Genomic DNA, 26,703 nt, shown 5'->3' with positions numbered 1-26,703 from the left:
CCAGAGTCCTCACCTCTCCAGTTCTGTCCATCTGTTATTCCCATAGATAAAAATGATGTAATGTGAAGTCATCAGAATCTCTCACCTCTCCAGTAAGACGGGAGAGGATCTCTAGGGTGAGGTGTAATATCCTCTCCGCCATGTTGTCCCTGTCCCTCTCCATCCTTGTAGGGTCACTCAGGAGAATTCTCTTATATAGAAGATCTCCACTGAGAGGATCCGATATTGTAGGGACCTGAATGGGGAGAAGATGACGATGTAACATCATAAAGATCCCATGTAAGAAAGCTCCAGAGCTGTTACCGGCGTCACATGATCACTACATCCAGTCATGGCCCCGTCCTGCCCCCTGTATAACACACAGTCCCATTATAGTCACATACAGAGATGTATCACAGAATATCTCCAATCCAGCACCAAAAACACAGAACAAATCTAAAAGAGAAAATTTAAAATATCTGAACCTTTCTTAAATATTACATAAAAACAAGGCACAAAGTTATAAAGTGCCGGGAACATCCACAGAGTTCGGGACGGCAGAACTGGGGACGTCAGTAACAGATAATGATAGAAAATTAACCCCAAAGTGACGCGCCAAATTTTTAAGATCCGATCAGTGTCACTTTATGTAGTAATAACTCGGGAATGCTTCAACAAATCTCAGTGATTTTGAGTTTATGTTTTCGTGACACCTTACACTTTATGACAATGGTAAATTTAGGTCAATATGTTTTAAGATTATTTTTAAAAAATAACAGAAATTTAACAAAAATGTAAAAAAATAGCAATTTCCAAACTCTGAATGATTATTCCTTTGATCCAGATGGTCATACCACACAAAACATTAATAAATAACATTTCCCTCATGTCTGCTTTACATCAGCACCAGTTGTAAAATGTTATTTTATTTTATAAGCATTTTAGGATGTTTAAAAATGTAGCAGCAATTTTTCATTTTTTCATGGAAATTTACAAAATGTATTTTTTAGGGACCTTTCCAGGTATGAAGAGACTTTGGGGATCCTATATATATAAGAAACCCCCCAAAAGTGATACCATTTTAAAAACAGCACCCCTTGACATATTGAAAACTGATGTCCGCACGGTGGCTCAGTAGATAGCATTGCAGCGCTGGAGTCCTGGGTTCTACTCCCACCTTGGAGTGGGTTTCCTCCAGGTTCTCCGGTTTCCTCCCACATTCCAAAGACAAACTGATAGGGAATTTAGATTGTGAGCCCCATCGGGGACAGTGCCAATAATGTGTGCAAACTGTAAAGCGGTGCAGAATATGTTAGTGCTATATAAAAATAAAGATTATTATCATTATTAATTAACCCTTCAAGTGATTTTCAGGAATTAATGCAAAGTTGCATAACAGAAAGGGAAAAGTGTATTCTTACTACTTAAATGTCGCTAACTTCTGAATATGCTGCTATAGCCCGGAGACTCGTTATGTGTGACAGCGACCAACGATCAGGCCCCTGCTGGGAGATCCATAAAACCGAAAAACAGTTCCCGATTGGGTCTGAGCAGAGTAATAAATAATATACAAAGAAATTAATAAATAAGAATAATTATATATAATTACTCAGAAATACCAATAAGGAAAAAAGACGGGGTATAATTAAACATATATAATTTTATTGCATAAATATCAAGTATGTTTTACAGACAAACAGGTAGTACGGTGCATAGACAGCTGAAGAGAGTCGGCAACATAAGAATAGATAAATGCCAATCAGAGAAAAAAAAAAAAAAAAAAAAAAAAAAAAAAAAAAAAAAAAAAAAAAAAAAAAAGAAAAAACTGCGTGACCACCGGCATAACAGCATAAGGTGCAGGAAAAACCTATGTATGCACCTAGAGCACTGCACATATGCACGTCTGCCGTCAGGAGTAAATAGAAAAATAAAGTCCTCATGTAAATAAGAGTAACAATGGTAAATATCCAGTCACAAAAACCCAAGTACAGCTAGCCCAGCTAGCATAATAGACCTAAGGGCCTGACGAAGCCGAGGACGGTGAAACGCGCGTCGAGGCTTCTGCGTGGCTCACCGGCGTTCCAGCATATAGCTAGCACCATGTCTGAAGGTAAATGATCTGTGCAAATTGCTTTATTCATCGCTTATTCCATTGCACGTTCACTACAGGTTACCCTATAGTACCTTATCTAGTGGCCCTTAGGTCTATTATGCTAGCTGGGCTAGCTGTACTTGGGTTTTTGTGACTGGATATTTACCATTGTTACTCTTATTTACATGAGGACTTTATTTTTCTATTTACTCCTGACGGCAGACGTGCATATGTGCAGTGCTCTAGGTGCATACATAGGTTTTTCCTGCACCTTATGCTGTTATGCCGGTGGTCACGCAGTTTTTTCTTTTTTTTTTTTTTTTTTTTTCTCTGATTGGCATTTATCTATTCTTATGTTGCCGACTCTCTTCAGCTGTCTATGCACCGTACTACCTGTTTGTCTGTAAAACATACTTGATATTTATGCAATAAAATTATATATGTTTAATTATACCCCGTCTTTTTTCCTTATTGGTATTTCTGAGTAATTATATATAATTATTCTTATTTATTAATTTCTTTGTATATTATTTATTACTCTGCTCAGACCCAATCGGGAACTGTTTTTCGGTTTTATGTATCTAGCTTCAGGGGTACGGTCCCAAGTAGCTACGGTGACCACTTTGTAGGTTTCCCTGCTGGGAGATCGTTGGTCGATGGGAATGATCAGGACCTTTTTTTGGTCGCTGATCACCCGCTGTCATCGCTGGATCGGCATGTGTGACGCCGATCCAGCGATGTGTTCACTTGTAACCAGGGTAAATATCGGGTTACTAAGCGCAGGGCCGCGCTTAGTAACCCGATATTTACCCTGGTTACCATTGTAAAAGTAAAAAAAAAAAAACAGTACATACTCACATTCTGATGTCTGTCACGTCCCCCGGCGTCCACAGGGTTAAAACTGCTTTCGGCAGGAGCGCTGCTAATATGCACGCGCTGCAGCTGAGAGCTTCCCTGCACTGACTGTGTCAGCGCCGGCCGTAAAGCAGAGCACAGCGGTGACGTCACCGCTGTTACTGCCGGCGCTGACACATTCAGTGCACGCCGGTGGACTGTGTGACAGCTCCCCAGCGACCACACAATGACTTACCAACGATCACGGCCAGGTCGTATCGCTGGTCGTGATCGTTGGTAAGTCGTTTAGTGTAACGGTACCTTAAGGCCGCTGTTTGCTTGTGAATTACCATGGCAAACATCAGGACCACACAATCATGATCTCAGGGTGCCGATGTGGATAGAGAGGAAGAAGCCATACTCTTAATTATTTATATGATATAGTAATTATTGTCAACAGCATCTGAGGGGTTAAACAGATATGGACGGTGCCAACAATGATTGTGGCTGATGCAGCAATAGTGCACAGCCGACAACTGCTGAATTGTTACCTGTATGGGGATGCTATTCTCTTCTATCTCAGGTCAGTAAAAAGACGTATTGGCGGTCATTAGGGACTTAATATCTCCCGATAGTGACAACATAGAGCAGGCGACAGCCCTAATGGAGATTGTACAGTAACAGAGCAGCGAGCACCGTCAGGAGAGAAGTGACCCAATGTAATCCAATACAGAGAGAGACCCTGATATAGCGACACAGACGGGAACACGTTCTGTGTCCTGGAATGTGATTGCAGCACTGAGGGGGTTAATGTCCCCGGCGCCCAGTAATGGGGAATCTCCAGCACCTACCTCCACCTGCAGAGCCGCACACCACATATATGGCTGCTCTGTGCACACAGGACCTGTGATGAGGTCACAGGAGGGGAGGAGTCAGGGGTCACATGATCAGGGCCTCAGTGTATGCAGGACTCTGCTGTGCTGGTTGTCATGGTGCTGGATGAGGGGAAGTTTATGTGTGGGGTCCAGGGGTTTACAGTGTGAATGTAGCAGAGCCGTGTGTACAAGGTGTACGGAGCAGAGTGGTACGTGTATGAGGTGTACGGAGAGGAGCCATTTGTGTACGGGGTGTACTGCGCTGAGCCGCGTGTGTACAAGGTGTGCGGTGCTTTATGTGTGTAAGGAGAAGACCCAGATCAGGCAAACCAACTCTGTGATGGATCTGGAACTGTCAGGACTGTCACCCAGGTTGCACGGGGGAAAGCATAAGGCCCCGGACCGACCTTTGCACTCTGGAGTAGGGGGCGCGGCTAAGATAAAAGAGCTGCATCACATGGGAAATCGAGCAGTCTTAGCGTGAACATGCAGCGTGCCGGAGGGCTCCTACTGCAGAGCATCCAGACTAGGTCCAAGCCAGAAGGGCCTGGGAGCTGTGACCAGAGACTGCCGACAAAGACGTATCCGATTCCTGCTGACAGTGCTGACCGTGAGTGACAAGTCACGCAGTCACTACATAGACGGGTGCACGCACTAACGGGGAATCCACTGTGAGGGATTTCCCGTCATACCTGCTTTCCATCGTACTTGTTTCTGGACTCTGACAAGGAAAAAGATTGTGTTCTTCCCTGCTCGTCATTTCTCATCTCGCCGATCATCCACAGGACCACAAGGAATCACCGCTGCCACCAAGATCCAGGACGCCATCTTCTCCAGGACTACATCGGACTCACATGCGCGCCACGGCCTTGGCGCCAACCCTCACAACCCGAAAACCGCATTCTGACAACGTCGGACTGATAAGCTTGCTATTTTTGAACTTCCTACCCAATTCACTTCCCCTGTTTTCCCTGAGTTCCAAACCTCTTGTTCAATTATACTGTTTTCCCCATTTTCTCCCTCCAAGGAGTTTACCAGTAAAAGTAAACCCCACGTTTACCCTTGCTCTGCCTCCAACCTGTTACGGCATCTTCCAACCTGCTCACATGTGTACGAGGTGTCCGGAGAGGAACCGCGTGTGCAAAGTGTACGGAGCAAAGCCGTAGGTGTACGGAGCGGAGCCGTGTGTGTACGAGGTGTACGGAGCGACAGGGCTGTCACTAGGAATTTCAGGGCCCCATACTGGCAACATTTTCAGGGCCCCCTTGAGACTCCTCCCAGGCTCCACCCCAGCTCCGCCTCCACCCCTCGAACCGTTCACAGTCCCACTGCCCACTCTTGGAAAAACTCCACATCTGTACCATGTCCTCACCGATCACACATTAACAGTTCTCATCACCATATCACATATATAGCCAGCAGCTTTTGTTTGGGCCAAAATATTTTTTAAGCCACCACCACTACAAGGTAGACTCCTCGGGCCAGGCCCTACTCTACTGTAACTTATTAAACATTTTTTTTTAAATATCCAATACTCTATACTTTAGGTATATATTTTTATTTATTTTTCAATTTTTAAAATGACCAATAATTTCACATACAAGGAACAAATACCAACACACCATGACCAGACCACATATTACCACCATACAGCGACCTAATAATACCACATACAGTGGACAAATATCACCACACCATGGCTAGACCACATATTACCTGTTATGATCCGGTGACCTTGGAGCCGCATGAAACTTTCTCTGGAGTAGGTGGAAACTATACTGACCGCAAATCCTAAACTAACACCGCAACTAGAAGTAGCCGTTGGGTGTGCCTAACAAATCCTAGACACCTCGACACAGCCGGAGGACTAAATACCCCTATAGATGGAAATAGGAATACTACCTTGCCTCAGAGCAAAACCCCAAAGTATAGGCAGGAGGAAAGACACACGCAGGCAGAAAACAGGATTTAGCAAAAGAGGCCACTCTAGCTAAATAGGAAAGGATAGGACAGAATACTAAGCGGTCAGTATTAAAACCTTTCCAAAAATATCCACAGCAGATAATACAAAAAGTTCCACCATCTAACTAAAGACATGGAACGTATATCTGCAACTCCTGAGAATCCAACTAGACTGAGAAAATACTGACACAATCTAAGCTGGACAAGAAAAAACAAATGAATAGCACTGAATTGTAAAGCACACAGCATGTGTGCCACATAAACAAAAACCAGACACTTATCTTTGCTGATTTGGCAGCAAGGCAGGAGGAACCAGACAGAGATCCAAACCTCCCAAACACCATGGACAACTGGCAAGGACTAATGAATCCTGCACACCTAAATACCCCAGTCAGAACTGCAATCAGCAGATACACCTGACCAGGATTGCAACCCAGGGACAACTGCATTACCACCTACAACCACCGGAGGGAACCCAAAAGCAGAATTCACAACAGTAACCCCCCCCCTTGAGGAGGGGTCACCGAACCCTCACCAGAGCCCCCAGGCCGATCAGGACGAGCCAGATGGAAGGCACGGACCAAATCAGCAGCATGGGCATCAGAGGCAAAAACCCAAGAATTATCCTCCTGGCCATAACCCTTCCATTTGACAAGGTACTGAAGCCTCCGCCTCGAAAACGAGAATCCAAAATCTTCTCAACCACATACTCCAACTCCCCATCAACCAACACAGGGGCCGGAGGATCAACAGAGGGAACAACGGGCACCACATATTTCCGCAATAAAGATCTATGGAAGACATTATGGATAGCAAAAGAGGCCGGAAGGGCCAATCGAAAAGACACCGGATTAATAATCCCAGAAATCCTATAAGGACCAATAAACCGAGGCTTAAACTTGGGGGATGAAACCTTCATAGGAACATGACGGGAAGACAACCAGACCAGATCCCCAACCCGAAGCCGGGAACCAACACACCGACGATGGTTAGCAAAACGTTGAGCCTCCTCCTGAGACAACACCAAATTGTCCACCACATGAGCCCAAATCTGCTGCAACCTGTCAACCACAGAATCCACACCAGGACAGTCAGAAGGCTCAACCTGCCCCGAAGAAAAACGAGGATGAAAACCAAAATTACAAAAGAAAGGCGAAACCAAAGTAGCCGATCTAGCCCGATTATTAAGGGCAAACTCGGCCAATGGCAAGAAAGCCACCCAATCTTCCTGATCAGCAGACACAAAGCATCTCAAATAAGTTTCCAACGTCTGATTAGTTCGCTCGGTCTGGCCATTTGTCTGAGGATGAAATGCGGAAGAAAAAGACAAATCAATGCCCAGCCTAGCACAAAAGGCCCGCCAAAACCTAGAAACAAACTGGGAACCTCTGTCGGACACAATATTCTCCGGAATACCATGCAAACGAACCACATGCTGAAAAAACAACAGAACCAAATCTGAAGAGGAAGGCAATTTAGGCAAAGGCACCAAATGAACCATCTTAGAGAACCAGTCACAAACAACCCAGATAACCGACATCCTCTGGGAAACCGGAAGATCAGAAATAAAATCCATAGAAATATGCGTCCAGGGCCTCTTAGGGACCGGCAATGGCAAAAGCAACCCACTAGCACGGGAACAACAAGGCTTGGCTCGCGCACAAGTCCCACAGGACTACACAAAAGAACGCACATCACGTGACAAAGAAGGCCACCAAAAGGACCTACCAACCAAATCTCTGGTACCAAAAATACCAGGATGGCCAGCCAACACAGAACAATGAACCTCAGAAATCACTCTACTAGTCCATCTGTCAGGAACAAACAGTTTCCCCACTGGACAGCGGTCAGGTTTGTCAGCCTGAAATTCCTGAAGAACCCGTCGTAAATCAGGGGAAATGGCAGAAAGGACCACCCCTTCTTTCAGAATGCCGACCGGTTCAAGGACCTCAGGAGAATCAGGCAAAAAACTCCTAGAGAGGGCATCAGCCTTAATATTCTTAGAACCCGGAAGATACGAGACCACGAAATCAAAACGGGAAAAAAAACAAGGACCATCGAGCCTGTCTAAGATTCAGCCGTCTGGCAGACTCGAGGTAAATCAGATTCTTATGATCGGTCAAGACAACAATACGGTGCTTAGCTCCCTCAAGCCAATGTCGCCACTCCTCAAATGCCCACTTCATAGCCAACAACTCCCGATTGCCGACATCATAATTGCGTTCAGCAGGCGAAAACTTCGGGAAAAGAAGGCACACGGTTTCATCAAGGAACCAACAGAATCCCTCTGAGACAAAATGGCCCCTGCCCCCATCTCAGAAGCGTCAACCTCAACCTGAAACGGAAGAGAAACATCCGGTTGGCGCAACACCGGGGCAGAAGTAAATCGGCGTTTAAGCTTCTGAAAGGCAGAGACAGCCGCAGAGGACCAATTTGCCACATCAGCGCCTTTCTTCGTCAAATCGGTCAAGGGTTTAACCACGCTGGAGAAGTTAGCAATGAAACGGCGATAAAAATTAGCAAAACCCAAAAATTTCTGAAGGGTCTTCACGGATGTGGGTTGAATCCAATCATGAATGGCCTGAACCTTAACCGGATCCATCTCTATAGATGAGGGAGAAAAAATGAAGCCCAAAAAAGAAACCTTCTGCACCCCAAAGAGACACTTAGACCCCTTCACAAACAAAGCATCACGAAGGATCTGAAATACCATCCTGACCTGTTCCACATGAGACTCCCAATCATCGGAAAAAAATAAAATATCGTCCAAATATACAATCAAGAACTTATCAAGATAAGTCCGGAAGATATCATGCATGAAGGACTGAAAAACAGATGGAGCATTAGTGAGCCCGAATGGCATCACAAGGTATTCAAAATGGCCTTCGGGCGTATTAAACGCAGTTTTCCATTCATCACCCTGCTTAATACGAACAAGATTATATGCCCCCCGAAGGTCAATCTTCATAAACCAACTAGCCCCCTTAATCCTAGCAAACAAATCGGAAAGCAGAGGTAAAGGGTATTGAAACTTGACCGTGATCTTATTCAAGAGGCGATAATCAATACAGGGTCTCAAGGAGCCATCCTTCTTAGCAACAAAAAAAATCCCGCTCCCAACGGTGAAGAAGATGGACGATTCGTATATTCGTATATGCCCTTTCTCCAAAGACTTCTTAACATAACTCCGCATGGCGGTATGTTCAGGCACAGACAGGTTGAAAAGTCGGCCCTTAGGAAACTTACAGCCTGGAATCAAGTCAATCGCACAATCACAGTCCCTGTGCGGTGGAAGGGAACTGGACTTGGGCTCATCGAATACATCCTGAAAATCAAAAAAAACCTCTGGAATTTCAGAAGAGGAAGAAGAGGAGATTGACATCAAAGGAACCTCATTATGAACCCCCTGACAACCCCAACTAGTCACAGACATAGACTTCCAATCCAACACAGGATTATGTACCTGCAACCACGGAAAACCCAGCACGATAGCATCATGCAAATTATGCAACACCAGAAATCGACAATCTTCCTGATGGGCTGGCGCCATGCGCATGGTCACCTGTGTCCAAAACTGGGGCTTATTTTTAGCCAAAGGTGTAGCATCAATGCCCCTTAAAGGAATAGGGTTCTGCAAAAACTGCAAGGGAAAACCACAACGCCTGGCAAACTCAAAGTCCATTAAGTTCAAGGCGGCGCCTGAATCCACAAACGCCATAACAGAAAATGATGACAATGAGCAGATCAAGGATACAGATAACAGAAATTTAGGCTGTACAGTACTGATGGTAAATGAACTAGCGATCTTCTTTGTACGCTTAGGGCAGACTGAAATGACATGAGAAGCATCGCCACAATAATAACACAACCTATTCTGATGTTTGAATCCTTGTTGTTCCGTTCTAGACAGAATCCTATCACACTGCATTGGCTCAGGCATCTGCTCTGAGGACAACGCCACAGCGTGCACAGTTCTGCGCTCCCGCAAGCGCCGATCAATCTGAATGGCCAGAGACATAGAATCACTCAGACCGAAAGGCGTGGGAAACCCCACCATAACATCTTTAACGGATTCAGAAAGACCCTTTCTGAAAATTGCCGCCAAAGCATCATCATTCCATTTAGTCAACACAGACCATTTTCTAAATTTCTGACAGTACAATTCTGCCGCCTCTTGACCCTGAGACAGGGCCAACAAGATCTTCTCCGCTTGATCCACAGAATTCGGTTCATCATATAATAATCCTAAAGCCTGAAAAAAGGCGTCTACATTAAGCAAAGCCGGATTCCCAGATTCCAGGGAAAATGCCCAATCCTGAGGATCGCCATGCAGCAGGGAGATGACGATTTTAACCTGCTGAATGGAATCACCAGAGGATCGAGGTCTCAGAGCAAAAAACAGTTTACAGTTGTTTTTAAAACTCAAAAATTTGGACCTGTCACCAAAAAACAAATCAGGATTAGGAATCTTAGGCTCTAAAACCGGAGTCTGAACAATATAATCAGAAATACCCTGTACCCTAGAAGCAAGCTGGTCTACACGAGAAGCTAATTCCTGAACATCCATGCTAGCACAAGACTCCTCAGCCACCCATAAATAAAGAGGGAAGAAAAGACAAAACAGACTACAGAAAAAAAAATGGCTCAACACCTTTCTTCCCTTCTTCTGAGATGCATTTAACTCATTATTGGCCAGTTGTACTGTTATGATCCGGTGACCTTGGAGCCGCATGAAACTTTCTCTGGAGTAGGTGGAAACTATACTGACCGCAAATCCTAAACTAACACCGCAACTAGAAGTAGCCGTGGGGTGTGCCTAACAAATCCTAGACACCTCGACACAGCCGGAGGACTAAATACCCCTATAGATGGAAATAGGAATACTACCTTGCCTCAGAGCAGAACCCCAAAGGATAGGCAGCCCCCCACGAATATTGACTGTGAGTAGTAGAGGAAAGACACACGCAGGCAGAAAACAGGATTTAGCAAAAGCACTCTAGCTAAATAGGAAAGGATAGGACAGAATACTAAGCGGTCAGTATTAAAACCTTTCCAAAAATATCCACAGCAGATAATACAAAAAGTTCCACCATCTAACTAAAGACATGGAACGTATATCTGCAACTCCTGAGAATCCAACTAGACTGAGAAAATACTGACACAATCTAAGCTGGACAAGAAAAAAACAAATGAATAACACTGAATTGTAAAGCACACAGCATGTGTGCCAAAGAAACAAAAACCAGACACTTATCTTTGCTGATTTGGCAGCAAGGCAGGAGGAACCAGACAGAGATCCAAACCTCCCAAAAACCATGGACAACTGGCAAGGACTAATGAATCCTGCACACCTAAATACCCCAGTCAGAACTGCAATCAGCAGATACACCTGACCAGGATTGCAACCCAGGGACAACTGCATTACCACCTACAACCACCGGAGGGAACCCAAAAGCAGAATTCACAACAATTACCACCACAGTGACCAAATACTATAATTGTGATCATTAATAGAAACACAATACTAAAATCACTGTGTCACTATACACAGGAGATCAGCACTTAGTATACAGTGTCAGTGTACAGGTATACACATGAGCTCTGTATATACTGTATAGTGTACAGGTAATACAATGATCACCAGTGACATTATACACGTGCTCTGTATATAGTGTATAGTGTACAGGTAATACATCTATCACCGGTGACATTATACACAGGGGCTTTGTATATAGTGTCAGTGTACAGGTAATACACAGTAATACAGCGATCACCAGTGACATTATACACAGGAGCTCTATATATAATGTACAGTGTATAGTGCAGCGCCCCAGAGTCCTGGTCGTTGCAGTACTGTGGCTCCGCCACTAGGGGGAGCTATGGTACGTCTGATGGCACTGAAGGAGTTCATCTGATCAGGTATCACAGACACCAATACATTTCACAGTCGGGCCTCCGGGGGGAGCTAAGGGTTCTATTCACTAGGCCACTCCCCACCATAGTGGGTAAACTGGGGGTCAGGCAGGAAGTTAGATCAGAAAGCTGACTGGGTTGGAACCAGGCAACACCTTGTGGCAGAGGGTGTTGCGGGGGAAGATACAGTAGGGTCTCTGTCAGGGGTGGGATCCTGACAGAGGCTTGGCAACTTGAGCGAACGTAACGGGACCGTGCCTGCTCAGGATAGCGGCGGTGCCCAAGGAAAGATCAGAAGCGAGATAGATTGTGCTGAGTGAGAAACGAGATCAAAGCAATAAGGAGAATACCAGTAGGAGTCGTGCTGTAAGACCGAGGCAACATCCTACTGAGGCGCACAACCGGTGGCCGGAACGCCGAGAGAGTATCACAATATCTAGCTTCAAGCAATACTCTAAACAGCGGCAGGACAGTCAGTCTAAGGCGGGCTGTCTCACTTAAATCACCTATGCAGTCTTGGGGGGCAACTTGTGGAGAGGGGCGACTCTAGGGTCCCGGAAGAGCTCCGAGCCTACCCGTCAAACGGGTGCCGTCCCAACCAGAACATCAGGGAGGGACGGAGGATTAGCAGAACATCATCTAATCGAGTTGTGAGGGAACTTAAGAAACAGACACAACAGTTGTGGGGACTTTCTGTAAGCACAGCAGGGAAGGACCGCAACACATAGCGCTAGGGGGAAGGCACAGATTTCCACCTGTGAAGAGAACTCTGGAGGTGCCATTGGACCGGCCGGACTTGCGCAGCCTGGTGAACCGTATTCCGGACTGAGGACCCAGAGATCTTCAGTAAAGAGGTAAAGAGACTGCAACCTGGTGTCCTCGTTATTTACTGCACCGCACCACTACAGCCTCACCACCACCATCCACACCATATCTATCTACGGTGCGCCCCACGGCAGGGTCACGGACCGAGCCTAGCCACCGTGACAACCCCAGAGCAGAGACTCACAGGCCAGGCACCGGGTACCCCTCGGCCCTGCGGCGGTGGGGGCGCTACAATAGTATGTGTGTACATGTAATACACTGACTCACGAGTGACGTCTCTAAGTGAAGTCCTTCATCTTCACTTTTCATCTTCATCCAGCAAAGACCGCCATCATTTCTTCCAGCCAGGACTCGTCTCTGCAGGAAATAACACAGTTATCTGGAGCACCGCTTGCAGAGTATATTACTTAATCTTTTCACAACTTCTACACTACACCAGATGAAGAAAAAAAGGCGACATAGCGTCACTCTGCACAATAACAGAACTCCCCCCATTGAAAATGGAATCCTTAAAAAATAAAATACATCACTGCAGTAATGATATCCCTTAATTAGCCCCTACAGTAATAATATCCCCCATCCTAGTCCCCTTGTGTCTCATTCCTGGCTCTAGCCATATGTTTTCCCATCCTGGCCCCATATGTTCCCCGATCCTGCCCTCATCAATATCCATTCTGCCCCATGTGATGTCCTATCCTGCCCCATCAGTCTCCATTCTGCCCAATCTGTCTCTATTGTGCCCCATGATCCTGCACTGTGTGTCTCCATCCTGCCCCATCATCCTGCATCATGTGTCTCCATCCTGCCCCATGTGTGTCCATCCTGCTCCATGATGCTGTCCCATCTGTCTCCATCCTGTCCCATGTCTCCATCGGCCCGCATGATCCTTCACCATGTGTCTCCATCCTGCCCCATCTGTCTCTATCCTGCCCCATGATCCTGCTTCATCTGTCTCCATCCTGCACCATGATTCTGCACCATGAGTCTCCATCCTGCCCCATGATCCTGCACCATGTTCCTACCCAATCTGTCTCCATCCTGCCCCATGATCCTGCCCAATATGTCTCCATCGTGCCCCATGATCCTGCCCCATCTGTCTCCATCGTGCCCCATCTGTCTCCATCGTGCCCCATGTGTCTCTCCATCTTGCTGTCAAAACATATTGGGGTTTGCCGGTTTCAATAAAAAAAACACTTTCTCCTTACTTGGCCTCCAGTAATTTCAAGCGCGGACTCGCCGGCAAATGACAATGATGTCATACGCTGGTGACGTGAGTGCTGACGTCAGCTGCCAGCCTCTGATTGGCTGGCAGCTTTTAACTATTGCTGTGTGGGTCCGCACAGCAATAGATTTTAAATGAACCTGGGTCTCAGACACAGGTTCAGTTACTACACCGACAGAATCCTGCCGCTGGGGCCTGGTGAGCAGAAGAGAGGGGGCCATATACACCAGTAATGCCCTGATGGGGGCCCTGCACATATATACTCACATTACAACACACAACCTGCACACACACCATGCACACTATATACACACTGTATACCAGAATTCCAAGAGGATAGTGAATCATTGCAGAAGGGGTTAAACAGACAGATGTCAGAATGAGGTCCAAGGCCAGGCAGCAAAATAGCTACAAACAGAATGCAAGATACAGAAAGGCAAACCACACAGTAGCCGAATGCATGTCCGGGAGTTACATCCCAGTTCAATAGACTTGCAATCACCTGGGTTAATGAACACCTGGAGACAGCCAGTGTCTTCTAGTCTCAGATTGGATGTCTGAGTTGTCAATCAAAGTAACGACAGCTTCAGCAAACACTGAGACAACCAACTGCAACTAATTCAGGCTATTCCTTCAAAACCAAACCAGGAAGTTATAAAACATCACCAGCATTTCTGTGGTGCAAGAGGTGAGCATATATACCTGAGAGGAGTGGCCAATACAGAACAGCTGAGACAATTTAGGACGGAAAGCTCCAGGACATAGACAGTACTATTTAACCCTTGCAATAACAGAGCAAGGAAGACGCCACTCGGATGAAGGAGCCCCTTTGCTAGTGTAGGTCCACTGTCCCTACTACTTAACTACTATATGGCTTACACTGTTAGGTGATCTACTCCACTAGCTACTCCATATCGCATTATGAGCACTGTCTCGCTATTTGCTCTACTTTTCTGTTATTGCTGTACTCATAGATATTTTACTTACCTGAATATAAACCTTATCTGAGCTACTCAGCTGATACTGTTTAAATCACCATCCATTGCACTTGCACTTTACCTAACCTTGCATTATTTACATACACATGTTCTTCTTTGGCTACACACTTTACTGTGCCGATTTTTATGCACCTTATACCATTATGGTTACATTGTGCTAGCCTGATGTCTCCTTCCAGGATGATCCTACAATCCTGTGTGTGTTTTCTTGTCTTTACATATACAGTTGTGCTCCAAAGTTGTTTTTGTGTCAACTTCTGTGCTTGTTATCAGGCCAAAATCTCCAGGGCATGTAAACTTTTGATCAGGATCATTTGGATATTTTGGGTTGTCATTATGATTACAAAAAAGAAAACAAGGTACCGTATATACTCAAGTATAAGCCAAGATTTTCAGCCCACTTTTTTTGGGCTGAAATTGCCCCTCTCGGCTTATACTCGAGTCATACCCGGGGGTCGGCAGGGGGGGAGCGGGGGCTGTCTAAAAATACTCACCTACTCACCCTGCAGGTCCCTGTCTTCCCCGGCGCTGGCAGCAGCAGCTTCAGCTTCTTCCTGTACTCAGCGGTCACATGGTCCCGCTGATTACAGTAAATGAATATGCGGCTCCACCTCCCATAGGGGTGGAGCCGCATATTCATTACTGTAATCAGCGGTACCATGTGACCGCTGAGTACAGGATGAAGCGCTGCGGCGTCGGGGAAGCAGGATCTACACAGCGGCAGGACCAGGTGAGTATACGGGGAGCGCAGCGCTGCGTGATAGTCACCTGCTCCTCGTTCCGGGCGCCGATCTGTCTCCAGCACTGACACTGAGGTCAGAGGGCGCGGTGACGTGGTCAGTGTGCGCCCTCTGCTGAACGTCAGTGCTGGAGACAGATCGGCGCCCGGAACGAGGAGCAGGTGACTATTGAAAGTGCCGGGGGCCTGAGCGACAGAGAGGTGAGTATGTGATTTTTTTTTTTATCGCAGCAAATGGGGCAAGTGTCTGTATGGAGCATCTATGGGGCCATAATGTTTCTGCAGCACTATATGGGGCCATAACGTTCCTGCAGCACTATATGAGGCCATAACATTCCTGCGGCACTATATGGGGCCATAACATTCCTGCGGCACTATATGGGGCCATAACATTCCTGCGGCACTGTATGGGGCCATAACATTCCTGCGGCACTATATGGTGCCATAACATTCCTGCGGCACTATATGGGGCCATAACATTCCTGCGGCACTATATGGGGCCATAACATTCCTGCGGCACTATATGGGGCCATAACATTCCTGCGGCACTATATGGGGCCATAACATTCCTGCGGCACTATATGGGGCCATAACATTCCTGCGGCACTATATGGGGCCATAACATTCCTGCGGCACTATATGGGGCTATAACATTCCTGCAGCACTATATGGGGCCATAACGTTTGTGCAGCACTATATGGGGGCCATAACGTTTGTGCAGCACTATATGGGGGCCATAACGTTTGTGCAGCACTATATGGGGCCATAGCGTTTCTGCAGCACTATATGGGGCCATAACGTTTCTGCAGCACTATATGGGGCCATAACGTTTCTGCAGCACTATATAGGGGCATAATGTTTGTGCAGCACTATATGGGGCAAGTGTCTGTATGGGGCCATAATTAACGTTTGTAGGGCACTACGGCATATGGGGCAAGTGTCTGTATGGAGCATCTTATAGGGCCATAACGTTTGTGCAGCACTATAAGGGGCAAATATCTTTATAGAGCATCTTATGGGGCCATAATCAGCATTTGTGCAGCATTATATTCGGCAAATGTGTCTATGGAGCATCTTATGGGGCCTTTATTAACCTTTATGCAGGATTATATGGGGCATATTTTAATATGGAACATCTTATGGGGCCATAATGAACAGTATGGAGCATTATATGGGGCTCCTGATTCAATATGGATATTCAAAGACACTTAACCTACTGATGTCTCAATTAATTTTACTTTTATTGGTATCTATTATTACTTTTGACATTTACCGGTAGCTGCTGCATTTTCCCCCCTAGGCTTATACTCGAGTCAATAAGTTTTCCCAGTTTTTTGTGGCAAAATTAGGGGGGGTCGGCTTATACTCGGGTCGGCTTATACTCGAGTATATACGGTAGTTTGATCATAAATGGCTTCACCCAATCACTAACCATGAGTGGAGAAAAAGTTTTGGTGTTATCATTCATAGTCTCTGAAAAAAATTCCAAAAAAGCAAAAATTCTGCTATGTAAACTTTTGAGCACAACTGTATATTTTAATAGTTTTTATTTTTCTATGATTGTTCTGTTACCCTTTTATCACCTGGTTCTCAAATAAAGCATTGTTTGTATTCACTACTGTTGTACTGGGACTCTTTTTAGTGTTTTTCCCTTTTTCTCTTCGGTCCGACATGTGCATATCAACCTGAGGACAAAAGCAAAAGACCTGGTGAAACTGATGGCAGAAACTGGTAAGATTGTGTCAATATATACAGTGAAACAAGTACTGTATTCAACATTGGCTGAAAGCCCACTCTGCCGTGAAGAAGCCATTACTCCAAAAGAAACATAAAAAAGCCAAATTAATGTTTGCAAATGCACACAGGAACAATGACCTTAATTTTTGGAGACATGTCCTGTGGTCTGATGAAACTAAAATTGAACTTTTTGGGCATGATGACCATCATTAGGTTTGGAGGAAAAATGGAGAAGCTTGGAAGAATAAGAACACCATCCCAACTGTGAAACACGGGGGTGGCAGCGTCATGTTGATTTGCTGCAGGGGGGACTGGTGCACTTTACAAAATAGATTGCATCATGGGAAAAGAAGATTATGTGGCAATACTGAAGCAACATTTTAAGACATCGGCCAGAAAGTTGTTGTGAATTCTGTTGTGGGTTCTGCTCTTGGGCTCCCTCCTGTGGTTATAAGTGGTAGTGCTGCTGTTTTTCCTTCACAGCAGTCATCAGGTGCGACCACTTTGGACGGGGCTATTTAGTCTGGCCTCACCCTTTGGTGAGTGCCAGTTGTCCATTGTGTTCTGGAGAATTCACATCTCTGCTTGGTTTCTCCTGCTGGATTGTCCAAATCATCAAAGATAAGTCCTGGCTTTGTTTTTGCAGTCCACATGCGGTGGACTTTATAGTTCAGTGAATTGCTATGTTTTTTCTTGTCCAGCTTTGTCTGTGTAAGGATTTATTCAGCCAAGCTGGAAGCTCTGGAGTTGCAGTTACCCTCCATGCCTTTAGTTAGGTGTGGAGATTTTTGTATTCTCTGTGGTGGATTTTTGTAGTATTTTAATACTGACCGCACAGTACTCTGCCCTGTCTTTTCTTTCTAGGTAGCGTGGCCTCTTTTGCTAAATTCTGTTTTCAGTCTGCGTTTGTAATTTCCCTCTCCTCTCACAGTCAATATTTGTGGGGGGCTGTCTTTCCTTTGGGAATTTTCTCTGAGGCAAGATAGTTTTCCTGTTTCTTTCTTTAGGGGTAATTAGTCCTCCGGCTGTGACGAGGTGTCTAGGGAGTGACAGGAACATCCCACGGCTACTTCTAGTTGCGGTGTTAAGTTCAGGGTCTGCGGTCAGTATAGAGGCCACCTACTCCAGAGCTCGTCCATGCTGCTCCTAGGCCACCAGATCATAACAGAAAGTTAAAGCTTGGGTGGAAATGGGTCTTCCAAATGGACAATGACCCGAGGCATACTGCCAAAATGGTAACAAAGTGGCTTAAGGATAACAAAGTCAATGTTTTGGAGTGGCCATCATAAAAGCCCTGATCTCAATCCAATTGAAAATGTATGGGCAAAGCTGAAAAGGCAGGTGCAAGCAAGGCGACCTGCAAACCTGGATCAGTTAGGAGGAATGGGTCCAAATTCCAGCCTACTTTTATGACAAGCTTGTGGAAGGATATCCCAAATGGTACCAAATACTAATGAAATGTATGTAAACTTTTGACTTTGCAGTAAGTAATGAAAAATTCCTTAAAACATGCTCACTCTCATTATTCTGGCATCTGGCAAATATTAACCCCTTTCTGACATCTGACGTACTATCCCATCCATGTGACCCGGGCTGTATGACCATGGATGGGATAGTACATCATACCCTTTAATGTGAAACTGCGACTTAAGTCGCGACGATTGCATTCAAATTCCGACGCCATCTTATCTGTAGGAAGATGGTGTCGGCATCCCGCCTGTCTCCGCCCACTCGGCCTCCTGATCGCTGTGATTGGCTGTTCAATTCTGAACAGCCAATCACAGCCTTTCTCATTGTTTCAGCTAATCTGATTGCCCCAGCTATCCCAGCGATGTACTCGATCCTAGGTCGGTGCCTGGCAAGCCAGGCATTGGCCAAAACAGCTCAGATTGATGAGATCAATGATAACATCGATTGTGCCAATCGCAGGGCACAGCCACAGTGTTATCGTGCTGTGCCCTGTGGTATCTTCCTGGATCGGTGCTGTCCGCAAAAATCAGAGAGGCCTCCCGAAAATGCTACTTGGGCAGAAGCTCAGAAAGGGTGACAGCAGAGCCCATTGTAGCGACCACCTGCTGGTGGTCAAGTACAAGGGCAAGAAGGTTGTCTTTCTCTTGACTACCATACACGGTGATGGCAGAGCCCTCAGCACTATACATGGTACCTCTAAACAGGTCTGCAAACCAGACTGTGTACTGGGGTACAACTGTCATGTCGGACACTGTTCAGACCAGGTCGTCTGACAGACAGCGGTAGTTCCGCGTTTGACCACTGTTTGCTCATTGGTGTCGGCTAGTTTTCGTCTGGCTGCTCCGGGGTTAATTTATCTGATCCTCGGATTGGAAGCTGGGCCATGCCCATTTCCTTTAAATGGTTCTCCTGATCTTTGGGCGTGGCTGATTATATCTTCTGTCTTATCCTTAGTTATCTCGGTCCGGAGTGGAGAGCTGGTTGGTGGAGTATCGTTGCTGGTGGTGTATTTTCCTTTGTCTTATTTACTCCTTCCTATATTTGTATTTATTTTGCCCTGCACATTTATAGTGTATTCCTGATTGACTGCTGCGTGGTGTATATTTTCCTTTATCCTTGTTTGTTATAACTCTGGGAATTGGTCTTTTGCATTCACTGGGTGGTGGGCGGTGGTGTTCAGTCTAGGGCTGAATCAGGAGTCAGGGTGAGGGTGGAGTCCTGAACATGCACACCTTCAGTGTAAACTTCAGGTAGAGGGTCAGACAGGGTTTCCCTAGTCTGAGGGAAATTGCAGGGGCCCGGGTTATTAGCTCTCGCCCTCCTGGTCTCCCCGTGACATTATAATCGGCCTAACAACAAAACAAAAAAAAAAAAAGGGTTCTTTTTTTTTCTCTTCTCTGTGTTTTGTCATGGATCCCATGACTTCCATAACCCGCCAGTTGGAGGCGCTGTCCCTACAGGTCACTGAGTTGAGGGGAGCAGTGCAGCAACAGGGACTAGCAGTATCTAATATACAGGCTGGAGCGACAGGAGGAGTTAATGAGCCCAAGTTTCCTTTGCCTGAAAAATTTGCTGGGGAACGCAGTAAGGCTACGTTCACATTAGCGTTGTGCGACGCAGCGTCGGGCGCCGCTGCGTCACCGCATGCGTCATGCACCCCTATATTTAACATGGGGGCGCATGGACATGCGTTGCATTTGCGTTTTGTGACGCATGCGTCGCTGCGGCGCACGCGTCAGGGCGCACAGGACGCAGCAAGTTGCATTTTTTGTGCGTCCAAAATCAAGCAAAAAAAGGACGCATGCGTCACAAAACGCTGCGTTGTGCATGCGTTCACATTTGCGTTGTGCGTTGCGTCGCCGACGCTGCGGCGCACAACGCAAATGTGAATGTAGCCTTAATTTGTTTCTTTTCGTGAAGCTTGCAAACTGTATTTCCGTATGCGCCCGATCTCCTCTGGTAATGAGGCTCAACGTGTGGGTCTGGTGTTGTCATTATTAAGCGGGGATCCCCAAGCATGGGCATTTTCGGTGCCATCTGATTCTGCTGCATTTAACTCAGTGGAGAGTTTCTTTTCTGCTCTAGGACACATTTACGACGATCCAGACAGAATGGCTCTAGCAGAGTCTAAGTTATGCACTATTTGCCAGGGGGAGCGTGTTGCAGAGGATTACTGTTCTGAATTTCGCCGCTGGGCGGTTGACACTCAGTGGAATGAGCCAGCATTGCGGAGTCACTTTATTCATGGAGTTTCTAATAGGGTTAAAAAAGCCTTCCTGATGTACGAGACTCCTGCTTCACTAGATTCCGCTATGAGTCTTGTTGTCTGCATTGATCGCCGTTTGCGTCAGGGGAATCATGAGATGCCGCCTGTGGGTGAAGGTTTAGGTTCACGTGTGGTTGCTGCAGGTGAACCCATGGAATCTATACAAATCGCAGGGGTGTCACATGTTAAGAATCGTACCCCTGTACTCAGGAAGCAGGGAGCCTGTTTTTTCTGCAGTAAATGTGGTCATTTTATTAATATCCATCCTCTGCTGTTAAAGAAAAACGCAACGGCGGAAAACTTCTGAGCTCAGAGGGAGTGGAGGAGTCCAATCTGAGCTTATGTATATCCTCCATGATGATTTCTCAGTGCATGCTCCCTGCCAAAGTTGTTGTCGCTGGCAGAGAGATACCAATCACTATTTTTGTGGATAGTGGTTCCGCCACAAATCTTATTGATGAGGAGTTTGCGCGCACTGCTGGTTTTAAGATTGAAAAACTGCCTCATCCTATCCGTGTGGTCACCATCAATTCTGCTCCTCTTCCACAGGGGGAGATTACTGAGTTCGTGGCTGAGGTTAAACACCACATTGGGGTTCTTCATTTCGAGCAGGTCACATGTAAGGTGCTCAAGAGTCTTCCGGCACAATTGGTTCTGGGTTTTCCATGGTTGTCTACACACAACCCGGTGATTGACTGGAAAACTCAGGCCACATGTGTGTCCGCTGTGACTTCAAGCGTTCCTGAGTCACTTCAGGATTATGCGGATGTGTTCTCTGAGAAGGGTTGTTCAGAGTTGCCGCCACACCGCTCCTATGACTGTTCTATCAGGTTTAAACCAGGGGCCAAGTTGCCTAAAGCAAGGATGTTCAACATCTCCGGTCCGGAGAGACAAGCGCTCAAGGATTAAATTTCTGAAAGTTTGAGCAAAGGGCACATCAGGCCGTCATCCTCGCCAGTGGCTGCAGGGTTCTTCTTTGCGAAGAAGAAAGATGGCGGATTACGCCCGTGTTTGGATTTCAGGGAGTTGAACCAGATTACGGTTCATGATCCATACCCTATGCCACTGATACCTGACTTGTTCAACCAGGTGGCAGGTGCTAAGTGGTTTACCAAGCTTGACCTCAGGGGGGCGTACAACCTCATAAGAGTCCGTCAAGGTGATGAGTGGAAGACGGCTTTTAATACCCCTGAGGGTCATTTTGAAAATTTGGTGATGCCTTTTGGGTTAACTAACGCACCTGCAGTGTTCCAACATTTCATCAATGATGTGTTCTCGCATGTTTTGGGGAAATTCGTTATCGTGTACCTAGATGACATCCTCATATACAGGTCCTTCTCAAAAAATTAGCATATAGTGTTAAATTTCATTATTTACCATAATGTAATGATTACAATTAAACTTTCATATATTATAGATTCATTATCCACCAACTGAAATTTGTCAGGTCTTTTATTGTTTTAATACTGATGATTTTGGCATACAACTCCTGATAACCCAAAAAACCTGTCTCAATAAATTAGCATATCAAGAAAAGGTTCTCTAAACGACCTATTACCCTAATCTTCTGAATCAACTAATTAACTCTAAACACATGCAAAAGATACCTGAGGCTTTTAAAAACTCCCTGCCTGGTTCATTACTCAAAACCCCCATCATGGGTAAGACTAGCGACCTGACAGATGTCAAGAAGGCCATCATTGACACCCTCAAGCAAGAGGGTAAGACCCAGAAAGAAATTTCTCAACAAATAGGCTGTTCCCAGAGTGCTGTATCAAGGCACCTCAATGGTAAGTCTGTTGGAAGGAAACAATGTGGCAGAAAACGCTGTACAACGAGAAGAGGTGACCGGACCCTGAGGAAGATTGTGGAGAAGGACCGATTCCAGACCTTGGGGAACCTGAGGAAGCAGTGGACTGAGTCTGGTGTGGAAACATCCAGAGCCACCGTGCACAGGCGTGTGCAGGAAATGGGCTACAGGTGCTGCATTCCCCAGGTAAAGCCACTTTTGAACCATAAACAGCGGCAGAAGCGCCTGACTTGGGCTACAGAGAAGCAGCACTGGACTGTTGCTAAGTGGTCCCAAGTACTTTTTTTTGATGAAAGCAAATTTTGCATGTCATTCGGAAATCAAGGTGCCAGAGTCTGGAGGAAGACTGGGGAGAAGGAAATGCCAAAATGCCTGAAGTCCAGTGTCAAGTACCCACAGTCAGTGATGGTGTGGGGTGCCATGTCAGCTGCTGGTGTTGGTCCACTGTGTTTCATCAAGGGCAGGGTCAATGCAGCTAGCTATCAGGAGATTTTGGAGCACTTCATGCTTCCATCGGCTGAAATGCTTTATGGAGATGAAGATTTCATTTTTCAGCACGACCTGGCACCTGCTCACAGTGCCAAAACCACTGGTAAATGGTTTACTGACCATGGTATTACTGTGCTCAATTGGCCTGCCAACTCTCCTGACCTGAACCCCATAGAGAATCTGTGGGATATTGTGAAGAGAAAGTTGAGAGACGCAAGACCCAACACTCTGGATGAGCTTAAGGCCGCTATTGAAGCATCCTGGGCCTCCATAACATCTCAGCAGTGTCACAGGCTGATTGCCTCCATGCCACGTCGCATTGAAGCAGTCATTTCTGCCAAAGGATTCCCGACCAAGTATTGAGTGCATAACTGAACATTATTATTTGATGGCTTTTTTGTTTGTTATTAAAAAACACTTTTATTTGATTGGACGGGTGAAATATGCTAATTTATTGAGACAGGTTTTTTGGGTTATCAGGAGTTGTATGCCAAAATCATCAGTATTAAAACAATAAAAGACCTGACAAATTTCAGTTGGTGGATAATGAATCTATAATATATGAAAGTTTAATTGTAATCATTACATTATGGTAAATAATGAAATTTAACACTATATGCTAATTTTTTGAGAAGGACCTGTATTCTTGCGACCGTGATGCTCATTTAGATCATGTCAGGCAGGTGTTACAGCTTCTCAGAGAAAATAAGCTGTATGCTAAACTTGAGAAATGTGTATTTTTTGCTCAAGAGTTGCCGTTCTTGGGTTATATTGTGTCTGCTTCTGGTTTTAAAATGGACGCCGCTAAGGTGCAAGTGGTGCTGCATTGGGAACGTCCTGATAACCTGAAAGCACTTCAGCGGTTCCTTGGGTTGTCTAACTACTATAGGAAATTTATCAAGGATTTTTCTATCATTGCTAAACCGCTAACTGACATGACTAAAAAGGGTACCAATTTCTCCGTTTGGCCTGAGGCTGCTGTTCGCGCATTTGAATTTCTCAAGAACAGTTTTGTTTCAGCCCCCATTCTTGTGCAGCCAGACGTATCTAAACCGTTTGTCGTGGAAGTCGATGCGTCTGAGGTTGGTGTGGGGGCGGTACTATCTCAAGGCTCATCCTTGAGTGGTTTGCGTCCGTGCGCCTATTTCTCCAAAAAACTGTCGTCCGCTGAACGTAACTACGATATCGGCAACAGAGAGTTGTTGGCTATTAAGTTGGCCTTTAAGGAATGGCGACACTTCTTGGAGGGGTCGGTACATCAGGTCACTGTTATTACCGACCATAAGAATCTGCTGTATTTGGAGTCTGCCAAGCGTCTGTCCCCCAGGCAGGCTCGCTGGGCATTGTTTTTCACACGGTTCAACTTTGTTGTCACTTACAGACCAGGGTCTAAAAACACTAAGGAGGATGCTCTGTCCAGGTGTTTTCCGGGGGGAGAACCTCGTGAGGATCCTGTACCCATCCTCCAAAAGGGTGTTGTGGTTTCGGCTCTCACTACCGAGGTTGAGGCTGAGATTGCCGAGGCTCAGGAGGAGGTACCTGTTATGATCTGGTGGCCTAGGAGCAGCATGAGAAGCACTCTGGAGAAGGTGGTACCTGTACTGACCGCAGACCCTGAACTTAACACCGCAACTAGAAGTAGCCGTGGGATGTACCTAACACTCCCTAGACATCTCAACACAGCCGGAGGACTAAATACCCCTAGAGATAGAAAAGGGAAAACTATCTTGCCTCAGAGAAAATTCCCAAAGGATAGACAGCCCCCCACAAATATTGACTGTGAGAGGAGAGGGGAATAACAAACGCAGACTGAAATCAGGAATTAGCAAAGGAGGCCGTTCTAGCTAGATAGAAAGGATAGAACAGAGTACTATGCAGTCAGTATTAAAACACTAGAAAATATCCACCACAGAAAATACAAAATCTCCACATCTAACTAAAGATATGGAGGGTATATCTGCATCTCCAGAGATACCAGCATGGCTGAACAAATCCTTGCACAGACCAAGCTGGACAAAACAAAATATGGAAATGAACTGAACTATAAGGCCCACAGCATGTGGACTGCAAAAAGCAAAGCCAGAACTTATCTTTGTTGAAATGAACAGCAAGCAGGAGAGACCAGGAAAGGATGTGAATCCTCCAGGAACAATGGACAACTGGCACTGACTAAAGGGTCAAGCAAGACTAAATAGCCCAGTCAGAAGTGGACACACCTGATGACTGCTGTGATCCAAAGACAGCAGCGCTACCACTTATAACCACCGGAGGGAGCCCAAGAGCAGAATTCACAACAGTACCCCCCCCTTGAGGAGGGGTCACCGAACCCTCACCAGAGCCCCCAGGCCGATCAGGACGAGCCAAATGGAAGGCACGAACCAAATCTTCAGCATGAACAAAAAAAACAAAGAAGGGAAAAAAGTTTTCAATACTAGAGATATTCTCTCCAACTTCAGCGAATACTACAAATCTCTATATAATATAGCAGGACACTATAAAGATGCACCACTACAATCACTCCGTAACAAAATTAAATCATACTTACAAAAAAACAAATTGCCCATTCTGCCTGAGGACGAATTAATTGATCTTGAAAGGGAATTCTCAGTGGAAGAGGTCTCTGAAACCATTAGCGCCTTAAAACAAGGGAAAAGCCCGGGCCCTGATGGGTTCTCAGCAGGCTTCTACAAGTCGTTCACCACACTGCTAAGTCCAATATTCATGAAAGCTTGTAACTTTGTCTCCCTTGGGGGTTCTTTCCCTACACAGGCACTTACCGTCCACATCACGGTACTTCCCAAACCTGGTAAAGACCTTTCTACGTGTAATAATTACCGCCCGATATCTTTGATAAACTTAGATATTAAAATATATGCGAAGATGTTAGCAAATAGATTATGCCCCCTCTTACCAAGATTAATAAATCAGGACCAGGTAGGCTTTGTTCCGGGGAGGGAGGCGAGAGACAACAAAATCCGAAAATCCGAATCTTGACAGAGTGGGCAGGGAGGGGGACCCCCTGTGCATCATGTCAATTGATGCTGAGAAAGCTTTCGACCGGGTTCACTGGGAATTTATTTTTCAGACCCTAGAGGAAATTGGCTTAAAAGTGAAAATGTTGCATAGGATTTCCGCTCTGTATACCTCTCCCAATGCCCAAGTCAAAGTCAATGGCGCACTCTCAAATGTGTTCCCGGTCAGAAACGGTACGAGGCAGGGGTGTCCACTTTCTCCCCTCTTGTATATACTAACAATGGAACATTTGGCTAATGCATTAAGAAATAACCCTTCAATTAAAGGAATAAAATTACGATTTGAAGAACATAAGCTGGCGCTTTTTGCTGATGATATTCTTTTATATATCACATCCCCACTTACGAGCTTACCAAACATTATTTCGGAACTACACAAATTCAGCCTCCTAAGTAATTTCAAAATAAACTCTCACAAATCTGAAATCTTAAACATTTCATTACAACTCCCCTTAGTTGA

General features: G+C 45.7%; 1 protein-coding gene across 4 annotated transcripts in view; it reads right to left on the bottom strand.

Annotated features, from left to right (window-relative positions):
* LOC143767341 (uncharacterized) overlaps nucleotides 1–26,703 on the bottom strand; it is an 855,449-nt gene that overhangs the window by 45,479 nt on the left and 783,267 nt on the right. Inside the window, exons 1-2 of one of the 4 annotated variants that reach the window (XM_077255581.1) lie at nucleotides 3,757–3,813; nucleotides 86–235 (exon numbers count right to left, since the gene is read on the bottom strand). The exons of 2 other annotated variants lie outside the window; for them this stretch is intronic. In XM_077255581.1, the coding sequence (XP_077111696.1) occupies nucleotides 86–235; nucleotides 3,757–3,783 (177 nt within the window). In that variant the 5' untranslated portion in view covers nucleotides 3,784–3,813. Of the gene's footprint in view, nucleotides 1–85; nucleotides 236–3,756; nucleotides 3,814–26,703 lie in introns of those variants that run through there. One more of the 4 variants, XM_077255583.1, reaches the window with a different exon arrangement.

The sequence above is a fragment of the Ranitomeya variabilis genome, chromosome 4, assembly GCF_051348905.1.
Source record: "Ranitomeya variabilis isolate aRanVar5 chromosome 4, aRanVar5.hap1, whole genome shotgun sequence".
Lineage (NCBI taxonomy): Eukaryota > Metazoa > Chordata > Amphibia > Anura > Dendrobatidae > Ranitomeya > Ranitomeya variabilis.
The sequence above is the reverse complement of the archived record's forward strand: the minus strand, read 5'-3'. Positions and strand labels throughout refer to the sequence as shown.